The sequence below is a fragment of the Sciurus vulgaris genome (genome assembly GCF_902686455.1).
Source record: "Sciurus vulgaris genome assembly, chromosome: 1".
NCBI lineage: Eukaryota > Metazoa > Chordata > Mammalia > Rodentia > Sciuridae > Sciurus > Sciurus vulgaris.
Window position 1 is genome coordinate 150,286,909 of NC_136461.1, and position 15,810 is coordinate 150,302,718.

Below are 15,810 nucleotides of genomic sequence, written 5' to 3' on the forward strand. Positions count from 1 at the left end.
AATTTTAGTGGTAGAAGTGACCTTAGGGATCATTTGCAACAAAAATCTTATTTTACCTAGTAAAAGAATCTTAAGAGGTTTTACCAAATTGATCTAATGTAGCTCAAAGATTAACAGCAGCTCTAAAAGTGTACATTTTGAGTAGAATAAATCAGATAGAAAACTCTTCTCTAAATAGAATCATATTAATGCCATTCAAATAGTCCCCAGGAAAGTACAATAAGTACCAGTAAGAGAAACTGTAAAAGAAGTCAAAAGGTCCTGTCACTATACGGGCTTTATTAAAAAGTAATGACTTAAATGTTATGCTTAGCACAATGTAGTCAATAAATTAGGCAAACCTATTAAATATTTTATCACCAAGAAATTCAATCCCCACAAAGAACATTTAACCAGTCAGTAAATTGTTCATTTTAACCTCATGAATATTTCTCAAGTCTTCCTCTTCTTTCTGCCAATAACAACTCATTGGATCTAGTCTTTCATCATCTGTAATTTAAGACAATAATTTTCAAACTGCTGCTAAAACTACCTTTCTGAAATTCAATCCCAATTGTATTATCTTAACCAATACCAGGCTAAAAACCTTCAACTAAAGCTAGGAATGGTGGCTAAAACAGGAGGATGGCTTGAGTTTGAGACCAGCCTGGACAACATAGCCAAGATCCTGTCTTAAAAAAAAAAAAAAAAAAAAATCACTTCAACTGTTATCATTTTAGCTTGACACAAAAGTTCTACCTGTCTATTCTCATTTCATATACACTCTTTCTCTTCTACATCCTACATTCCATTTACACCATCATGTCCATATGAGCTCAGAAACCTACTGTTCACCTTTAAAATTTAGGATCAAGTTACACAATAAACAATCAGTTTGAACTCACAGACTGCTTACTACTTTGTAGTATTAATACAAAAGTATTCACTAATTATAAAAGTAAAGTGTATCTTTGCAGCAAGGAGATCATGTAGAAAATATTTTAACCAAGTTATTAAAGTTAACATCAATGATCATACAAATTGACATCATGTGCTTCCTGACATGATCCAATGAGAAGTACACATCAACAACTACATACTTTTCTTGGCCAACAAATCCAATCATAGGGAAACAATTAGATCTAAATTATGGGACAGTCAATCAGACAAGTGGCCTAGACTCCAAAAAAGTCAATGTCACAAAAGAAAAAGAAAAGAATGGGTGGGGGAGAGCTGTTACCAATTAAAGGATACTTAAGAGACATGAAAGACATAAAATACAATGCAAGATCCCTGAATAGGGGCTGGGGAGATAGCTCAGCTGGTAGAGTCCTTGCCTCGCAAGCACAAGGCCCTGAGTTTTTTTGGGTGGGGGGCCCCAGTACCCCCCCCCCCCCCACCCAAAAAAAAAAAAAGATCCCTGAATAGATTTGTAGTGTGGGAATCTTAAAAAAAACAAAAAGGGGGGGGGGGACAGGATGTAGAGGACAGCTGGAGAAATTTGACTATGAAAGCTATGGTTTAAATGTGTTCTCCCAAGTTCATATGTTGAAAATTTAATATACAAAGCAACCATGTTGAAAGGCAGGGCCTTTAAGAGAAGATTAAGTCACGAAGGGTTTGCCTTCATGAAAAAGTTATTTATTACCACAGAAACGAATTATTATAGGAAGAGTAGGTAGTTAGAAAAAACAGGCCCCTCTAGCACTCTCTTGCCATTCAGCCTCCTACCTAGGGATGATAAAGCATGAAGGCCCTCAATAAATGCAGCCTCTTGATTTCAGACTTCCCTGCCTCTAGAACTAAAAGCCAGAGGAACTTCTATTCTTTATAAATTACCCAGTCTCTGGTTTTCTGTTATAGTAGTAGTAAAGAGTCTAATAGACTATTAAACGGCATATCTAGTAAATGTTAGTGATGAGTGATGGCAAGATGGTTAGGCAGAAAAATGTCTTTAGTCTCAAATTAATATAGAAATGTATAAGTGTTTGGTTTTTTTTTTAAGTGAAGAGTCATTATGGCAGAAATTCACTGTCAAATTGTACTGGGAAAATGTAAAGATCTATACAGAGGAAGCAAGAAATAAACTAATATGACAAATACATGGATTAGTGAATGTGAAAGATACATGAGTCCTATTGTACTATTCTTTCGTTTTTTGTTTTTTTGTTTGTTTATTTGTTTTTGGTGGGGAGTACCGGGGATTAAACTCAGAGGCACTCAACCACTGAGCCACATCCCCAGCCCTATTTTGTATTTTGAGACAGGCTCTTGCTGAGTTGCTTAGCACCTTGCTTTTGCTAAGGCTGGCTTTGAACTCGTGTTCCTCCTGCATCAGCCTCCTGAGCCGCTGAGATTACAGACATGTGCCACTGCGCCCAGCTTGTACTATTTTTTCAGTATTCAATTTTTCAAAACAGAATTGAAAATAATCACCATTTGTAATTCAAAACATACACATTTTTTAAAAATTAAAATTCTTATATTCTGATAGTTTAAAACTTATCCCTAAAATATATCTTTAATAAATTTACCTGATTTTTAAATTATTTTTAAAGAGTTCTTTTTTATTTCAAATTTTAAAATTTAATGAAGATGAGAAAGTTTAAAGGTTTTACATTAGATATAAATAATATATATCTCATGATTAAATACAGAAATAACCATGTGAATATTAGACCTTGAGATTCCTGATGGTATCAGGTAAGCATGTTAAATTTATTCTGGCCAGGCATAGTGGCACATGCCTATAATCCCAGCAACTCAGAAGGCTGATGCAGGGACAGTGCAAATTTAAGCAACTTGGTGAGACCTGTCTCAAAATAAAAATTATTTTATAATTTTTAGGAATGTAGCTCAGTGATAAAGCACTCTGGGATTCAATCCCCAGTACTGAAAAAAAAAAAAAAAAATTATTCTGCATCTCTCCAAACATGACCTCTCTATAAATAATAATCTGCCCACAACATACGTCCACTAACTTAAGAGGAATAAGTCAAATAAAATATCTCCTCCATGCCACATCCCCCCATCAGTTTATACTCGAGGATGATCTGTCCATTATTACACCAACAGTTCCAGTTAAAAACATCATTAGTACTAGGTACAGTGGTGCATACCTGTAATCCCAGCAGCTAAGGAGGACCATGAGTTCAAAGCCAGCCTCAGCAAAAGCAAGGTGCTAAGCAACTCAGTGAGACCCTTTCTCTAAATAAAATACAAAACAGGGCTGGGGATGTGGCTCAGTGGCCAAGTACCTCTGAATTCAATCCCTGGTACCAAAACAAACAAACAACAACAACAAAAAAAAAAACCTCAATAGCTTCATTGTTTATATTTTCCTACTGGATCCAGAGATTTGAGAACTCTGTCAAGCCACTATCTACGGAGGTAACAGAAGAGATTTCAGTAACCACATAAAACATGGAATTTAGTGTATTATGGACTGTATACTCCCAAAATTGGTATGCTAAAATCCTAATACTCAATATGATACTCTTTGGGAGGTAAGACCTTTCAAGATACTTTCATTTAGGTAAGGTCATGAGGATGGGGTCTCCATGACAGGATTAGTTTGCAAAAAGAGAAAGAGATTCAAATCTCTCTTTCTCTGTTATGTGTGGATACAGCAAGAAAAAAAGCATCTGTAAGTCAGGAAAAGAGCCCTTAACCAGGTGGTAAATTAGGTAGAACGCAAATCATGGTACTTCCCAGCCTCAAAAACCATTGAGAAATAAATTTCTTTTCTTTTAACTACCAACAGATTAATAGTATTTTGTTACAGCAGTCTGAGCTAAGACATAGTCCTTGTGAAAATGGTTTGGAAAATGCATTAGACAAATGGACAACATCACCTTTCAACAAACAGATTAGTAATCCTTGGAGTTAGAGGAAGAATCTTATTTCCAGAATTGCCATATTATAACATTCAAAGTTCCCAGTTCTCAAGAAAAACTACAAAGCACACAAAGAAACAGGAAAGTAGTGCCCGTTCATAGGAAAAAAAAAAGTTGGACAAAAGATATCCCCGAAGAAGCCCATATACTGAACATATAACACAAAGACTAAATCAACTGTCTTAAATATGCTCAAAGCGTGAAGGAAATTATGGACAAAAATAAGAATCCATATAAAAATTCAAGAACTATACACAGGTATGTAGACGACATAGCAATGTTATAACAACCCACAATAATACAAAGTACACTAAATTACTTCAGAGTTCAATTTAAAAGAGCAAAAAACAAAAGGAGATGAGGTAAACATTGTTTTTTATTTAATAGTCACATATTAAAGGTTGCCATAAGGGCTGGGGATATAGCTCAGTAGCAGAGTACTTGCCTAGCATGCATAAGGCCCTAGGTTCAATTCCCAGCACTAAGGAAAAAAGAAAAAAAAAAAAAAAAATGTAGCCATAAATTGTTCAGATTATGTGAAGATATGAATATCTGACCAGTGTGTCCCAGCTCTGGCTTGGGACACATTTGAATCACTTCAGAGCCTTAAATCCTAATGTGTAGACCTCACTCAAAATCAACTAAATTAGAAATTCTGAGAATAAGGCTCAGGCATACATATTTTTTAAAGCTCCCCTGAAAACTTCAAACAACTAAAGTTCAGAAGTAGTACTATAAGCATGTGGCAGGGGGGGTATATAAGAGAATTACTATATAAGTGTGTCTCAAGAAAAAGTCATGACTAGATTTGAATTTCTTGCCACAGATAATCATTTATTTCACTAAAATACATTTTATGTCTCACTTAAAACCACAAACATGTACGAATGAAAATGACTTTGTTTTCCACAAAACGGATCCCACAATATAGCTTAAACTTATAACTATCTTTCATTCAAGAATATGCCAATTATTGTACTACACACTATTTTACAAAATGAGCTATGGGGGACTGGGGATGTGACTCAGAGGTACAGCACTTGCCTAGCATGTGCAAGTTCCTCCTAGGTTCAATCTCCACCACCCTCCCAGCCAAAAAAAGTTACAGATCAAAAGGAGTGGTCTATGACAAAAGCACATAAAGCAATAGACAAAGGTTAGCAAAAAGGAGACTGCCAATCTCAGAAAAACCCAAAAGGAATCCTGAAACTGTCTAGAAATAAGGTGTCTACAGGAGTCCCCCCAACCCCACAGCCACCAGGCCTGGTGGTATGCATCTGAAATCCCAGAGACCCAGGAGGCTAAGGTAGGTAGATCACAAGTTTAAGGCCAGCCTGTACAATTTAGCAAGGAAGACCCTGTCTAAAAAAAATAAAAAGGACTGGGATGTAGCTCAGTGGTAAAACAACCTAGGGTTTAATCCCCAGGACTGGGTGTCAGGGGAAACCTGTTCAGCCTTAGAAGTCTTGGCAGTGAACTATAAAGTTCATAAGCCCTTCCAAAATTTTCAAAGTGTAGAAAAATTGTAGGGAAATCAGAATCCTTCCAGATTCCTCCAGAATCTTGCTAGGTAACCTAGCTTTCCTTTACCTCACATGGAAGGTAGAGATGAGGTCACTAACAGAACAATCCAACTGGTTCCTCTTAGGGTACTACCAACAAAGCCCTGGACTAAAACCTAACTGCATGAGCCTTTAGGAAGAACAGAGCTAATTCTAATTATTTTAGCTAAAAATACCACAGTCAGGACAGTCCTGACCACAGTGTTTCTATTTCTACTGAAATTAACTTACTACAGGGATAAGTAGTACTCCTCAGACCAAATGTAAGTTCACAGGACTCTTTTGAAAATCAGAACTCTTTGAATGACTACTTACAAACAAGTCCTTTCTCTGAAGTATAACTTAAGATTTAGGCCAAGATCATCCAAACGAAGACAAAATAGTGACTATTTCTTTGAAAAGAAATGCATCAATTTCATTCTTTAATGTACCTGCTGAATTCTTCTAACACATTCCTATTTCACGGATTTCTATTTGTCCATGAATACATAAAAATTACTTTTCCACTTCACAATGTTTTCACTTTTAATCTTCAGATTTCTTTGGCGGTGCTGGGGATTGAACCCAGGGCCTTGTGCTTGCAAGGCAAGCACTCTACTAACTGAGCTATATCCCCAGCCCAGGAAAAACTATTTTGAAATATCAACACTACTAGAAAACCCCACTCTTTCAAAGTTACAGAAAAGAAGAATCTTTAGTTCCTTTTCTTTTTGCTTTTCAGAAAAGCCAAGTATTGTTATCTACATTTTGAATTCAGTTTTTCATTCATTTATGTATTTACTCACTCATTCAACAATTACTTACTGAGTATCTACTATGTGCACCATTCCAGGCAGTGAGAACACAGCTGTAAGCAAACAACATTAAAGCCCTGCCCTCATACAGTTTATATAATTGAGGAAGACAAAACAATAAAATATCTGAAGTGGTTAAGTGCTACTGAGAAAAAGAGAACATGTATGACAGAGACCAGGAATTCAGTTTCAGTACTCAGTTTCAGAGATTTATTAGACACTCAAGTAGTAATGATTAATAGGCAATTAGATATGCAATTTATCTCTGGCTGAAGAGATAAATTTGAACACTGACAGCATACAGATGTTATTTAAAGTTGTAAGACTGTATGAAATCACTAAGGGAGTCAGTTCAGTCAAAGGAGTGAGAAGAGGTCTAAGATCTGAACTCTGGGACCCCACAAAAGGTCTGGGAAATTAGTGGGAGAAAAAAAAAAATCAAAGGAAATTTTTAAAGTGTGGCCAATTAGAGAATAGGAAAAACAGCACAGTGTCTTAAAAGCTAAGAGAAGGAAGCATCTCAACAAGGAGTTGAACATATTTCACCTATATCAAATACACGCAACAGATCAAGTTAACACAGGACTGACAATTGTTAAGAAATTTGAAGAGGATATTGTTGGTGACTTTCATTAGACCAGTTTTAAACAGTGAGAATGGTGGGAACAAAATCCTGGCTACAGAGGAATTGAAAACAGCTAATGTGGACAACTCCTTTTAGGAGTTTTGCTATAAAGAAGAGGGGAATTAGGTTACAAATGGAGGAGGAGGTGGAGCCAGGAGATCTTTTTAAGATTAAAATAAAAAATGAATAGGCTATCTGTATGCTGATGGGAATAATTCACTGGAAGGGGAGAGTGACAGCACAAAAGCAAGCAGGGGTCAGAAGAAAAGGGCAGGGGTCAGAAGAAAAGGGCAGGGGAAGTGAAGCTGGAGGAATGGTCAAAGGGCTTGCAATGTAATACGCAAATGGAGGGCTTGGCTTCTACAGGCAGTTTCTCCATTATTCAGAAGGGAAGGCAAAGTTCAGATTTGGGGTTAGGATTCTGCCCAGCACGTACCAGTAACCAAGAGAGGCAAGACAGATAAGGGTATTTACATACAAATCATTCAGAATTTTAAGTTGAGCAAGGACCTACCTAAGAAATAAGAGAAGTGGGGCTGGGGCTGTAGTTCAGTAGCAGAGAACTTGTCTACCATGTGTGAGGCCCTGGGTTCAAGCCTTAGCACCATTTTATTTATTTATCATTTATATAAATAAATAAAATAAAGGCATTCTGTCCATCTAAAACTACAAAAAAAAAAAAGGGCCAGAATGCAGAGAAGCAAGTGGGTGGAGTGGGTGTGGAGCTGCAGAGCAGAGCCAAGTGGAGCCCAAATGCTGGGTGGAGCCTAAGAGACAAAATTGAGTGGAGCTGAAGAGATGGGCAGTGAGAGTCCCTCAGAGTGGACTGGGACCCAGTGGAGCCCAACAAATTGACCAAGCTGGTGGGGCAGAGCAAAGTGGATCAAGTGGAGTCCAGCAAATGGTTGGAACTTGCAGAGCAGAGCTGAGAGGAGCCCATGAAGCCCAATCCTTAGCAGCAACTCTCTGGGCAGGGCATCCAGGAAGCATGTGGAGGAGCACCCCACCCAGGACTTCTTGGGCTGGCTCACAGCAGCTCTGCTTTTGGACATTTCACCATGAAGGCTTGAAGCAGCTGCAGGTACCTGTAACAAGATCTCAGAAGATTTTCTGGTTTTGGCTTCTCTGTGATCAATGTTTTCAGCTTCAACACATGAATGCCAACATGTAATATTTGTGAAAAATGAAAACTCTCTAACACCCCTAGGATAAGACAATATTTTCCAAAAGTAATGATCAGGTCTACTCTTATGGCTCCTGTTGACAGAACTCTGTAGAACTTGAGCACTGTTAGAAGTGGAGGGTTCTAAGCTCAATTGGGAGACTCAATTGGGATTTCTGCCTCTGGCTCCACAAGGCACCTCCAACACGCATCAGAACTCCCATTTGGGATTCATAATACAGCAAGCAATCACAAAATCCATTTGGAAGAATGAGAGACCCAGAATAGCTAAAGCAATCCTTAGCAGGAAGAGTGAAGCAGGGGTATCACAATACCAGACCTTCAACTACATTGCAAAGCAATAGTAACAAAAACAGCATGGTATTGGCACCAAAATAGACAGGTAGATCAATGGTACAGAATAGAGGACATAGAGACAAACCCACATAAAAACAGTTTTCTCATATTAGACAAAGGTGCCAAAAACATACAATGGAGAAAAGATAGCCTCTTCAACAAATGGAGCTGGGAAAACTGGAAATCCATATGCAGCAAAATAAACTAAACCCCTATCTCTCACACTGCTCAAAACTCAACTCAAAATGGATCAAGGACCTCAGAATCAGACCAGAGACCCTGCAGCTTACAGAAGAAAAAGTAGGTCCAAATCTTCATCATGTCAGCTTAGGACCAGATTTCCTTAACATGACTTCCAAAGCACAAGAAATAAAAGCAGGAATCAAAAATTGGGATAGATTCAAACTAAAAAGCTTTCTCTCAGCAAAGGAAACTATCAACAATGTGAAGAGAGAGCCTACAGAGTGGGAGAAAATCTTTGCCACACATACTTCAGATAGAGTACTAATCTCCAGAATCTATAAAGAACTCCAAAAATTTTACACCAAGAATACAAATAGCCCAATCAATAAATGAGCTAAGGAAATGAGCAGACACTTCACAGAAGATCTACAAGCAATCAACAGATGCAAAAATGTTCAACATCTCTAGTAATAACAAAAATGCAAATCAAAACTACCCTAAGATTCCATCTTATCTCCAATTAGAATGGTGATTATCAAGAACAACAATAACAGGTATTGACAAGAATGTGGGGAATAGGGTACACTTATACATTGCTGGTGGGGTTGCAAATTAGTGCAGCCACTCTGGAAAGCAGTGTGGAGATTCCTTAGAAAACTTGGAATGGAACCACCATTTGACCCAGCTATCCTACTCCTTGGCCTATACCCAAAGGACTTAAAATCTGCATACTACAGAGATACAGCCACATCAATGTTCACAGCTGCTCAATTCACAATAGCTAGATTGTGGAACCAACCTAGATGCCCTTCAACTGATGAATGGGTAAAGAAACTGTGGTATATATATATACAATGGAATATTACTCAGCTATAAAGAAGAATAAAATTATGGCATTTGCAGGCAAATGGATGTAGCTGGAGAATATCATAAGCCAATCCCAAAAAACCAAAGGCCAAATGATCTCTCTGATAAATGGATGATGATACATAATGGGGGGTGGGAGGGAGGAAGAAGTGGGAGGGTGGGAAGAATGGAAGAAGGATGGATTGTATAGAGGAAGAAGGGGAGTGGGAGGGGGAAGGAAAAATAACAATGAGACAAACATCACTACCCTATGTGCAAGTATGATTACACAAATGGTATGACTCCACTTCATGTACAACCATAGAAACAACAGTTCTACCCCATTTGTTTATAATGAATCAAAATAAATAAACAAATAAAACTACAAAAAAAATAACTTTTTTAAATAAATAAGGGAGGTGAGGAACAGCAAAAAGGTGGTAGAATCAATAGACTGGTTGTATGGAAGGACTGCTGAAATCAAATTACAAGAAACAGTGATCTAGAAAGTTATGAGGTTTGTGTCAGCAAGAGATAAGTTCTAGAAACCAAAATTATGGAGGGTCTTTCAGTTACTGGTAGTGATAAGGTCAAGAATGCAATTACAGAAAAGAGTGGCTGAAGGCAAGTAAAGGGCAAGATAAATGTAAAAGTTCCAGGAACTGAAAGGTCAGCATGTTGGAACAATCATCTAGTTAGATGTTAAAATCACCAAACTTAGCCAGATATGGGACCCAGTGACTCTGGAGACTGAAGCAGAAAGGTTGCAAGTTCAAGGCCAGCCTCAGCAACTTGGTGAGACCCTCGGTGACTTAGCAACACACTGTCTCAAAATAAAAAATAAAAAGGACTGGAGATGTAGCTTAGTGGTAAAGATCCCCTGGGTTCAACCCCGAGTACTCGCTCTCCCAACCACCCCCCCCCAAAAAAAAAAAAATCATCAAAAATTTAAATGGAGGGAAAGCTGAAGAAAGTGAAAGTGAGCCAAGAAAAATGTGATGGGATCACCAAGAGGTCAATAAATGACTATCATGAGGGGAAGTGTGAAGTTATGTTGATTAGATGAAATCAAAGTTGAGAATTATCTCAAGGAAGAGTACCTAGTATTGGTAATAAGGAGCTGAGAAGGACATGGGCCAGGAACATAAGGAATAGTAAATAAACAACCCTAAATAAGCAGAGGGTAGCACAAAAGTAATGAACAACATATATTACTGTACACAATACAGTAACCACTACAACTTCAGGTCCTGTTGGAGGCCCAGCGGAAAGATCAGAGGTTTCACAGAAGTTTGGAAGACAGGACAAGTAAGTTCGGTGTTCAAAATGAATGAAAGCAAAAAGATCTAAAAGGCAGAAAGATAATCTAACTCAGGCAGAGCACAGAAATGAGAAAATAACATGAAATATTCTGAGAAATGCAAACAGTTCAATATGATTAAGAGCAGAAAGTCAGGATAAAAGAGTCAGGATACACAGATGAACAAGTAAAGAAAAGCCACACTATTTTCTCTGTTAATACAAAAATAAGAGATAATATGAAAAAATTAAATAGTTGCACATAAGTCCTTCAGAAAAGTCTCTACCAGGGAACAACACTGACAGATTTTAGTTTCATTTTCCTTACTTTAAGGGAGATGATAGAAAACAACCCAATAGTCAATGGCTTTATGAAGATTAATCAACTCTTACAGATCAACTGTTTCCACATTGCATATAAAAATTTATAATTATCATATCCCATACATAAAAGGTAACAAGGAAAATTATGCACAACTGAGTTTTTTCTCAGAAGAACAGAGATCAAATATACTAGTTGTAGACTTCTTTTTAACAAGTATATAAGTAAACGTGTATGTAGTTACGTACAAATTGCTTTTCCATCGAAAAGAACAATATTATAACAATGCACAGATAATAATGCTGGAATATACAACTTTCATAAATGATGTATCTTAGAATTAAACATCACACTGGAGAAGAGGTATCAATAGTTAACCATTGAATTATCTGCTCTATCTCCATTATACTGTAGCAGCTGTGATTTAATGGAAAGAGCGCTGTACTTGGAGTCAAAGAACATACTTAAATGCTAGTACTATCAATTATGAACTATAAAGCAAGTCATTTTTCTGTGCCTGAGTTTCTCAATTTACAAAGTGAAAATTTTAGAAACCTGTATTTCTTGTATTTTTGATAAGGTTTTTGTGAGGTACCATGTTTGAAAGAGTTCAAATCATAATGTGACAAAATTTTTTACACTTCAAAATATTATTGATACAAAACAAAGAGCCTCCAGGGCATCCACCACCCCACACACCAAAATAATAGACAATTAACACCTGAGATGGTAAGTGTGCTAGTTTGATAAGCATGTCTGACCACCTCTCTTCATAACCTTACCTTTGAATGAGCAGGCCCGCTTTCACTCAGAAGTTTATACTGGGGTTGGATGCTATTGAAACGGGCCAACTCATTTACCAGACACATTGGAGTTTTCTCTTTGGGGTTTGCCATTTTATCTTGGAGAGAAGCTGTAAATAAAAAGGCTGTAAAGTTTTTGTCAAGAATGACTTTACAAAACTGAAGAAAACTAATTTTGACTTTTTGGACTAAAATTAGATTGTATATATGAATTAAATTATTTTCATGAATTTTGTATTTAAAAAAATCAAATCATCTAATGTCTTCCATTACATGCAACAGAAGTATACATCACATTTTAAACAAAAAAAAGAACCTTTTTTTTTAAAAACCTAAGTTGCTCTCTACACATAAGTGACAAGAGCATAGAACTAATAAGATTACAACTTTTACTTTCTTATAAATTTCCTTTCCTCTCAAGAAATTTTATCATAAACAAATAAATTCTTGACTGCTTATTACTAAAAAGCTAATTCTGTCCACCTTTTGTAGCCTTTCATTTTCATTTTTTTCCTTCTCATTTGGAGGCAGCATGTTAGTAGAAGACTTTATAGACTTGGGACTCAAGTTCTAAAAGTAAGTAGTTGCTCTTCCAATTATATTTGGGAACCCTAAGCAAATTAAACTTCCTTTTCTTTCTTTTTTTTAAAGGAAATTCTGGAAGTAAAAAGAAGAAAAAAATAATTAAACAAATGCCCACTACTGAACAATCAGAACTTAAATTGTTAACATTTTCCATATTTACTTTAAATCTTGATTATATCGTGTATTATAGTTAAGAATCTTTTCTCTTAAAAAAAAAAAAGTATAACATTTCAATTAAGTTTCTTTCAATTAAGTTTCTTTTATTTTTTCCAGGGACTACTACTATATAAATTTAGAATATACTTCTCTAGGATATTTCAAAATACATTTATGGGCATACATGTATATTCATGAGAAAATACAGTTGTGATACATTTGGCTTTGTATTTACATAAATAATATAATAATAAACTTAGAATTTTCACAATTTACATTCCTCTCTCTTCATTATGTTTTTTAAGATTTTAACCTATATAATCTAGTGAATTACATCTAACTACTATAGAATTTCCATGACAATAATGTAGTAGTATTTTTATCCACACCTCTAATAAGAGACATTTAGGGTGCTTTCAATTTTTCACTCTTATAAGAAAATGCTGCTAAATAGCACTATACCCCTGGCAGCATGAAAATTACAATTTATCCTCAAGTTTGAAAATATGGAATATGGTCATGCACTTTAATTTTTATAACTTGATGTTTGACAAATGGTATCCCACTAATATTTGTTGGGTATTTTCCCCCACCATTATTTTTATTTGCATGCCCAGATTACTAGTAAGGTTAAACATTTTCTCTTACTTTATGGATCACTGTAAACTGCTTCTGTCCTTTCTTTATTGATTATCTTATATGTTAGAGTTCTTTTTTTTTTTTCCATATGTATGATACTAGGAATTGACCCCATGGCCTCATACATGCTAGGCAAGTGTTCCACCACTGAACTACATCCTCAGCCCTTTTTTATTTGAGAAAAGTTCTCATCAAGTTATTCAGGCTAGACTCAAATCTGGTATTTTTCCTCAGCCTACCAAGCAGTTGGGACTATAGGTGTGAATACCAAGAGTTACCAATCTTTTCTATTATGGATTATGCTTTTTATATATTATTTTAAAAAATCCTTCCCTAATCTTCAAGGTTCTAATGACTACTTAGTTACTAAACCTATTCTTTCTATAAAATGAAGGTAAGAAATCTACCTTACTTAATTCAAAATTTTATTGAGAGTTTAAGATTTTAAATGTATGTTTTTCTAAACTGTACTGTAAATACAAGTTATTATTATAGCTTCAGAATATTCCCCTAACACTATATTAAACTATATTTTTCATCTCATTTGTAGACAGATTTAACTAATCTTCAGTTTTTCTTTCATCGCCCACTGATCAATGCCAATAAAAATTCTAAAATCTAGCTATACAACTTGCAAGTTTTATTTAAATAAACTATAGGCACAATGTATGGAGAATACATAAAATGAATAGAAATTGCTGATTTTTAGGAACTTCGTCTTCAAACTTTCTATGGCAAGGTTTAGTGTGGAAAATAGTACTCTTTAAAATTTCTGATTACTCTTAAACCAATAATTTGCTACAATGACCTGATCATGAACATTATGATTATGAAACTATTTTATGGGCTAGGCTTATGGCTCAGTCATACAGCACTTGCCGAGTACATGTAAGGCACTTAGAACCACATAAAAATAGATAAATAAAATACAGTTTAAAAAAAAAGAAACTATTTTATAAGAAAACTACATACATACCTGATAAAACATAAGTAAAAAGAGCAAATATCTACATAACCAAGTTTAGGACCAATATAGTTGACAGATGAATCTACAATTAAACCATTCTAAGTGTCTTCAAAAAAAAAAAAAAACATAAAAACTACCAATTATTTCTTTTGGGAACAGCACAAAGATAAAAGACAAGAGAAGCTTGAGAAAACCCATGTTTTACTTAATCCACTGTATATCATGCAAAGAAGCACTTCATAAAATGTCCTGTTCAATTCAGAAAATCAGTCATCATGGAAAATTTGGTGACCTGCAGCTATAATCAATTTTAGTTCTTGCTTACCATGATATGAAACATTCAAGTGCAACAAATAGCAAAAGTAGAATGACATTTTCCTAAAAATGAAAAAATATTGAAAATCTGGTAAAAATCAGTCTATTTCATGTAATACTGGAAAAGCAGTTATACTAATGTGTAATTTTTTTAAATTTTTTTTAGTTGTTGATGAACCTTTTATTTATTTATTGACTTATATGTGGTGCTGAGGATCAAACCCAGTGCCTCACACATGTTAGGCAAGAACTCTATCACTGAGCCACAACCCCAGCACTAATGTGCAATTTTCATAACTCAACAATGCTGTGTATTCATCTGTTCGATGTAAAAATATGAGGAGCATAGCTGGTATAATGTAAAATTTTATAGTATGAATGCTTAATTGTACAAGTTTTAAATACATTTAAAAGTTATTAAGCCAGTGTGGTGGTGCACACCTATAATCTCAGTGATTAGGGAGGCTGAGGCAGAAGCATCATAAGTTCAAGGCCAGCAGGACAACTTAGGGAGACCCTGTCTCAAAATAAAAAATAAAACAGACTAGGGATGTAGCTCAGTGGTAGAATTTCTCTGGGTTCAATCCCCAGCACCTCCCCCACCAAAAAGTGAATAAGATGGTACATTTATAGTCACATAAGCCTTTCTTGATTAAAAAAAAAAAAAAAACCGATCTAAATCCTTTTAAGGAAGTCCTAATAACATGCTATAAAATTTATATTCCACAAACTTTAATTCTGTGCTTCAAAAAATTAACATGAATTCAATTAAACATTTTAAAGTATGACTGATGTTTTGGTCTAAGAGATGTGCAAGACCCTACTTTGCTTTGTTTTGTTTTTGCAGTGCTAGGAATCAAACCCAGTATCTTGCAAATGCTAGACAAGCACTCTACCACTGAACTATATCCCAAGCCCAAGATCTTACTTTGATAAAACTTCATAATTAAAATCCAAAATATTTAAATAGATTGGAAAATAACTGTGGTTGCAATGTTTTCCTTTACAAAATGATTAAAACTTTATTTTAAAAAGCTAGTCCCCTATTTAATCAGAAATCTTATTAGTATTAACTATTTGACAGAGCCCTAATGATACAGCAATAATTTTAGAATTATACTAAAATTTGGATAAAGCATCTACAAAACTATAAAACAAACTGCTCTATAAAAATTGAGATACACAGCTGAGGGTACGTATAGCTCAGTGGTAGAGCACTTGCAAGCATGTCTGTGGCCTGGAGTTCAATCCCCAGTACCACACACACAGACATAAAAAATAAATACACATATATATAACATATATAACTTATATATAACA

At 35.4% G+C, this 15,810-nt stretch overlaps 1 protein-coding gene across 16 annotated transcripts in view; it reads right to left on the minus strand.

Annotated features, from left to right (window-relative positions):
• Positions 1 to 15,810, minus strand: part of STAU2 (staufen double-stranded RNA binding protein 2) — a 344,586-nt gene that overhangs the window by 297,108 nt on the left and 31,668 nt on the right. For 5 of the 16 annotated variants that reach the window (XM_079140534.1, XM_079140536.1, XM_079140538.1 and 2 more), the window contains one exon: positions 11,808 to 11,938. The exons of 6 other annotated variants lie outside the window; for them this stretch is intronic. In XM_079140534.1, the coding sequence (XP_078996660.1) occupies positions 11,808 to 11,921 (114 nt within the window). In that variant the 5' untranslated portion in view covers positions 11,922 to 11,938. Of the gene's footprint in view, positions 1 to 11,807; positions 11,939 to 12,311; positions 12,464 to 14,500; positions 14,523 to 15,810 lie in introns of those variants that run through there. 5 more of the 16 variants (XM_079140526.1, XM_079140533.1, XR_013763894.1 and 2 more) reach the window with 4 other exon arrangements.